This window comes from Diadema antillarum, unplaced genomic scaffold (genome assembly GCF_040938485.1).
Source record: "Diadema antillarum isolate AM-2024a unplaced genomic scaffold, OU_Dant_1.0 seq00000059_RagTag, whole genome shotgun sequence".
NCBI lineage: Eukaryota > Metazoa > Echinodermata > Echinoidea > Diadematoida > Diadematidae > Diadema > Diadema antillarum.
The window spans coordinates 1,115,056-1,122,500 of NW_027271164.1; the positions used below are offsets into that span (position 1 = coordinate 1,115,056).

General features: G+C 39.0%; 1 protein-coding gene across 1 annotated transcript in view; it reads left to right on the forward strand.

The window, feature by feature from the left end:
- LOC139725816 (uncharacterized) overlaps nt 1–7,445 on the forward strand; it is a 45,563-nt gene that overhangs the window by 32,063 nt on the left and 6,055 nt on the right. Inside the window, exons 4-8 of the mRNA XM_071636898.1 lie at nt 805–948; nt 2,339–2,658; nt 4,438–4,584; nt 5,499–5,634; nt 6,582–6,674. Of these exons, the coding sequence (XP_071492999.1) occupies nt 805–948; nt 2,339–2,658; nt 4,438–4,584; nt 5,499–5,634; nt 6,582–6,674 (840 nt within the window). The remainder of the gene's footprint in view (nt 1–804; nt 949–2,338; nt 2,659–4,437; nt 4,585–5,498; nt 5,635–6,581; nt 6,675–7,445) is intronic.

Below are 7,445 nucleotides of genomic sequence, written 5' to 3' on the forward strand. Positions count from 1 at the left end.
GGATTGTTTCATGGAAAAAAAATTGATGGCGGTCAACCTTGAGATAATGCAGAATCAACAAACAAACGGGCAATTTTCCATAATGTTTACCTTTGCGATATTTCAACAATTAGGTAACGGACATATACCACCTGCTAACTGAAATCGACAAGAAACTCAGGTGGCCAAAACACAAAAGAAGAAGAAAGAATCGCCCTTCAGGGCATCATTTTGAATGTAGGGCTGACACAAGGAGTAAGCCATGTGGGCGCGTATGGGATCAGGCTGTAGATTGAGACGGCTTACCACAAGTCGCCTGGGGCGGGATCTGGCTGAGAAGCACCTAATACCAGCAGGCGCGTGGGCGTACCTGTCCAACACTGTGTCCAACTGATGATGGGGAGCAGCGAACTGCGCCCCGTACAGCGCCACCGGTGATTGGCCCAGACGGCAATCAATGTACTGACAATGATTGGGGACCTTTCATGGTCGCAAGTGTGGTTTGTTTCTCAACATATCCAGGGATGGTGGAGTCAATCTGTCTTCTTAGCAGGATCCTTCAGAGATTTTTGTTTACATTAATTGTCGCTTTTTGGTTTGGAAATGAAAAGACAAATAATAAGTATATTTTTATTTCTGTGCAACGCAAACGTAACTCACAGCTACATCACACCGATATGAATAAAAAGTATGTCATAGCATTGATCAAGAACATGATATGTGAAAGTAAACTGGATCGCCTGTTCATTTGGAATAAACAGCTACTTGCCAAGTACACGAATGTGAGATTGTGATATATACAACTTTATTGTCATTATCGTGCAGAAGATCGTCCAGGAGCTGACACGGAACCAGAAGAAGATGTACCGGAAGGAGATGAAGACATGGGTCAAGAGGTCATCAATTACCAAGACATTCAAGTAGATCACAACAGTAAAGTGACGAGTGAAAACGAAGGACAGAAAAAAGGTTAGAATAAACAAAAAGTGTACTTCTCTGGGGATTCACAGAGTACATTAATATTGCTCTGAGTGAGAAGCAAATAAGAACCATTAGACTTTGGAGCAATATTGTTTCGTTTTATTTACTTTTACTAGAACATTTGTTTTTCTAACGTACCGAATGAGACCACGTATTACAGGAAATTATAAAAAAAAATAGCACAGGTTGATAACTCGTAAGAGTGTATGCATACACAGTGTGATAACGACATCTGTGAAGAACAAATATTTGTGACATGGTAGATTGTCATTAACTTATTTTTCACTCTTAAGGTGTATATAAACTAATATTGCCGATTTTTAATGTAAATTAGAAAGCAGGCTATTTTCCTCGGAGACTTTCTGGGTTAGCCGATCTCCTGGAACATTTTGGTAAGATTCTCGGATAACAAATATAATCGCTCATGATTGAGTTGCACGACTAACTCTGGCCGCTTCTACACGGTATCGGCTTGGCGACGTAAGAGATCCATTTTGGTAGCGCGGCGCTCTCGCCCACAAGCAAAAATTAGGTTTCGCGCAGACGACGAGTTGGCGCCTACCATGAATACTAGTATTTGACGGGTCTGTTCAAGCACGTGACTCTCATTGCACCATCCACGTGACTTTCCTTTCCCGTTCTGAATACTACCGGCCATGTTATGAGGCTTTTCTTTTAGTGCCACACCTTTTGTTTCACTTTCTAAAACACGCGTTAAATGTAACCAGATAACTTATAAGCGCACGGACTTAAACAAACGTATTTCATGGTTCACTTTATGTCTATATACAGTGAAGACACTCGTACACTTTTTCATCTGTATGGATTCAACTAAAAGAGAACATGTGAATAGAGTGGACAAAGGTATATTGCTATTGTAGACAGATAGTGACGCAGTGATGAAGAGCTGAAAAGCGTGAAGTGAGAAGAATCGACACTAGAGACACTATTGACCTTCAGTTAGTGGGCTGATGAAGAAAAAAAATCATCGGATGTGGTAAACAAATTTGCCGCTTCACTAAAACTTCAATTTGCGTCTGACTATACGTCGCGACTCAAATATTTTGATTTATTTTCATGACTTTTTGAATCTTCAGTGAATAGAAGGACATAACTATGACAGCCGGCAGCGATATAGCAACAAATAACACGCAGTACTCACATAACTAACCTTGGCTAACTGCGTCTTACCCTGAAGGCACAGAGCGATTTTTTTCTATCCCCCACACTCCTTTCATGTAATTTCAGGAAGCTATTTTTGTTGCCGATTAGATGTGCATATCACAATGTACAGAAATTAAAGGCAATTGACTGAAAGCATAAATGACAATCCAGCAAAGCCAATGATTTTGTATTATTTGCATCTATTGTGCTTCAGTAACAGAAAACATTGAAGCTGGCGAGAAGGAGCTCGATGACACGGCGGCACTCGACATCGCAGAAGAACAAACATTGGCAGATGATGAGGAGGAGGAGGAGGGGGTCGAGGAGGAGGAAGAGGAGGAAGAGGAAGAGTTAAATGAAGGAATGGGCGAAGAAGACACGGAAGATGAATTCCAATACATGCTTACACCATCAGCTGCCCGCGAACTCATGCTAGAGCTGCAAGACCCCGTCGAAGTGGCGAAGTTCGTGGTCGAAACCGACGATGCAGCGGGCTTCCTTCGAGCTTTAAGATTACTTCTCCACGATGGCTACGTAAGTGATGCTAACGTTATGCATGACATTATGTTGTAAACGCGACCAACATAGGACCTATTAGAATTAGTGTAACTAAAAACTCACAACTGTAGGACTCTTTGAGTAAAAATCTTCAAATTTGCGATCGTAGATACGCAAGAAAAAGATATTAGAGTCTAATAATGTTTTACTAAAACCAGTTTTCATTAACTACAGTCAAACCTGTCTTTAGCGTCCACTCAAGGGGGGACGAAAAAAGTGGCCGTTAGAGACAGGTGGCCGCTATAGACAGGTTCGTTAACACGCTTTTCTCTCCTAGGAAATTGTTTCTAGTGGTCGTATAAGGTAGGTGGTTGCTAATCTTCTCTGATGATCTATTAAATCATGAAACTCCTTAAAGGCTTCGCCCACGTCATTAGGCCTTACAGATCAGGAAAATAAGGTCGGGATGAAACAGAGGTGGGTGGATTTCATAACACATTCATTACTCAACTTATTGTCAAAATGTGATTGTGTACACTCTGCGATGAGCAGGACCTGGGTGGATCTTGCAAGCTGAAAACTCGATGTATGTCGTTATGCTGTCCCAACGGGGGCGAGTTAGCCGACATACAGGTCGAGATTATCACTCAATTCCGCCCTAATACATTACAAGTTTTGTTTTGTTTTGTTTTGTTTGTGTGTGCGTCTTGTTTTGTTTTGTTTCTTTTTCTTTATCAGAGAGCTCCTCGGGGTCTAATAAAATCTTTGGTCAGTATTAAGCTCCACACACACACACACACACACACACACACACACACACACATCCATACAAGCGTTAGAATTTCATTTTTGTGTAATTCAACTCTTTACAGTCAGGTGATCCCATCACTGCAAGTCGTTAAGGCTTTTACGAGACACCTTTTCTTTCACTTCACTACACGTCTTGTATGATGACCTTTAAAATTTATCCCTCTATTGTGTATTACGTCTGAATTATGCTTCAGTTCATTTTTTTAAAATGCTATATATCGTATTAGTTGGAAGAAATAAAAGAGAGTTTTATGCTCTTAGCCAGCTCTCAGTCATAATTTACAACACTTTTTTTTTTTTTTACACTGCTGACTTACTTTTGTGGGGAGAGGGACGAATACCATTCGCCATAGTGATATTTCTAGTTCGTATGTAAAATAATTCACCTGGTGTACATGCTCAATTTGAAATTATTTGTATTCAGTTTTGTGTACGTGTGTGTGTGTGTGTGTGTGTTTCAACTATTCCCTGATTAGGCTAAGGACCATAGTGATATTTTTTTCCAACCCGGCAACTTAGGGAAGCTCACCAGGGAAAGCCTGACGTCTTGTATCCTTGTATTTTGCTTGTTTTGTTTGTTTATCTGTTATCAAATGTATTGTCTTGCAAATGCTGAATAGATATTAATAATATTGATAATAATAATAATAATGATAATAATAATAATAATAATAGTAATGATAATAATAATGATAATGATCACAATAATAATAATGATAATGATAATAATAGTAATGATAATAATAATAATAATAATAATAATAATAATAATAATAATAATTAACAATAATAATAGTGATAATAATAATAATGATAATAATAACCTCTCTCTCACACACACACACGCACACACGTACACACAACCGTACCCAAATAACACCATTATGCATCACTCACCTTATTGTCTGTCTGTATTGTATGCATGTGTGTGCGTGAATGTTTTGTTACTATGCCCGATGTTGAGTAATCCTTTCTCATGCCAAAATATTTTGTTGATTCTTACAGATAAGCGAGTCGCAAGCATACGAACTTAAAGACGCCGTAGCAGCACAGCTGAGAAATCTATTGATGCTACAACAAGTCGAACTGTCGAGGGCGCTATTTGAGACGTATCAACCTCAAATGGAAGAAGCAAACCCGGACATTGCCCTGGTCAGTTATTAAAACTATTTGATGTAAACCAAATTCATCCTCAGACAGTTTGGGTTTGAGGTCTGTATCCAATGGGGTAGGGATACTTGTATTAAAGAGAGCGATGAAATGATGATAATAATGATACTGATAATGATGATGAAGATGATAGTAATAATAATAAAATGATAATAATAATAATAATAATAACAATAATAATAATAATAATAACAATAATAATAATAATGATAATAATAATAATAATGATAATAATAATAATAATAATAATAATAACAATAATGATAAGAAGAAAAAGAAGAAGAAGAATTTATAATGATAATGATAATAACAATGATAACAGATAGACATTGTGCCTGTTAAGGTACCGGTACGTAATTACTGGTGACAAGTAAAAGAGAGAGAGAGAGAATAAAGAGAAGAGAGGAAGGATTAGCGAGAGGAGACTCTATACTAAATCTAGGACTTCGGAAAATTAACTTCAATTTGAATATCCAAGAACCTTGAAGACTACAAAGTGTCCAGACGGTGATTAACAGGAATTGTCTATGTAAGGGGTCGACCAGGAGGACTGTTAACAACATTGCAAGGGACATTCAGCCGCTAACGAACACAAATTACACCCTAAGGGGATAAACATGGAGATGTAATTATTCGAACTTCTTTCCTGCTTGTGAGTAATTACAAATCTAATGTCAATACAACGTTGACCAGGGAAATAGGGAATAACAACCAACAAGAAAACCAAGATGAAAATGAGGGACCTCGCGTGACAAGGAAAACGAACAAAGAAAGGAAGACTTGTTTTGACTGGAGGCATTCTGGGCTCCTTAATTTAAAGTGCAATTAGGCCACATTCGGACATTTTTAATGAATGTTTACCAGTCACGGTGTTTGTCTCTTATTGGCTACCTTAGGAGGAACTGCTCTTTGATCCTGAGCCTCAGCCCATCGAGTACTACGACTATGGCAACCTGCTGAACCCAGAGGACGCCGCTTACGGCAGCTCACAGGTCAACCTCTATGAAGCATACCAAGAAGCTCTAGAAGAAGGTAACTTTGTTCTTTTTTTTTAATTCCATATATGCACGTTGGTTTGTTTATTTGTTCATTTGTTTGTTTGGGGTTAAATATTCTGTTGGGTTGGTTGTCTTTTTGCATGTCTGTCTTTCTGGCATAATGATGTTAGGACCCCTGCTATCAATGGAATAAACGTTACTTTATTAAATCAATTCTGAAATAATGACGTGCGTACACTGTTTGGTAAGGATATGTTTGAGAAGGTGACAGTCTGTTATTCCGAAGGTTCGTTATTCCGAAGGTTTGCTAATCCGAAAACAACATAAGATTCGTAATTCCAAATGTTCGTCAGTAGGCACTCCCCCCCCCCCCCCCCCCCCCATTTTTTGGATTAACGAACCTTCGGAATAACGAACATTACCCCCTTTCTTTCAACTATCCATCTCAATCATATTTCGGAGCCCACAAGATTAAGCTTCCGTGATATTGAGGGATTATTGATGTCCATTCTCAATCTCTTATTCATGCCTGAGTTAATTCCTTTCAGTTAGTACATACATCATTGTCATCAAAGGTTTACTCTTCTAATATGTACACTCACCCTGATTAACAGACGACCTCCTACACACACTCGTCAAAATTCATCCGGTAGATACAATTCAGGTCAATTGACAAGTAGTTCAGGTAGATTGGACTGATCAGTGAGCGTTTCCTTTCGTAGTGTACCTTCAAAGATTTTAAAGGGAGCAAATTGTACGTCACAATTCAGCATGCTGTAAGACGCGCGCACACGCACACTACTCGATCATAAGACAGACTAAATATGTAAAATATTATACTTTTTTATTGTTCTTCCTGCCTCTCCTCTCATTCTCATTTTCTTTCTTCCATCTCTCTTTCTCACTATCATTTGTGTCACATTTTATTTTTCCGCCTTTCTAATTGCTTTTTTATCTTCGTTTTATCATGTCATTCTGCAGAAAGCTCCCAAGCGCTAGCACAGATTGCAGAAATATTGGCTCAGCGGATTGCCAAGGGAGAAATTTCACCGGAAGAAGGCGCCAAAATTATGAGTAAGTTTCAAATAAAAGCTAATAGTCAACTATTATAGGTTGTTGATTCCTTCTCTGCTGCGTCTTTCATTGTAAATTCGCACTTTTGTTATTCGCTAATCTTGTAGGAATTCACCAGTTTTGTTACTGAAATTTTGATTGTCTTAATAATGGATACAAAGATCCTTTCAACGATAAATGTGTGCCAACATTCCCTTCTGAACTTTATTATTTGAACAAAGAATCAGTCGCTACTTAGGTTTTGTAGTTTTCGTCCTCGTTTAGGCAAATCTCTCGCACCTTTGCTTTTGCCCCTCGTCTTTTTCTAACATAATCCCTTTGCGCATTTTATTCATAGCTCATTTCCTTCACCTTAATGTGTATCTTTAAAGATCTCTCCCGCCCACTCCGTTCTCCTTTTCACACCGAGTATTGATTAGGCACCCGAGAGGCGCTAGTGGAATATGAGAACCCGGCGGCGATCCATTCGATACCCCCGCCCATCCGTCACTTTTATTATTACCCTCTCAATCAGGCGTCTGATCTCTTGTAGCGCCACTTCTAATTTGTGTGGGACAGGGATATTTGTAACGTTTTGACAGGACTATTTTTGCGTGTCTTCCTGGAGACAATTGGGCAAGAGGGGGCGGTATCCCACACCCCCAGAATCGTGTTTGCGTGTGTGTGTGTGTGTGTGTGTGTGTGTGTGTGTGTGTGTGTGTGTGTGTGTGTGTGCCCGTTTAATTTTAGCTGATGCTATTAGAACCACATCATTTCCAGTGGGCTGACGTT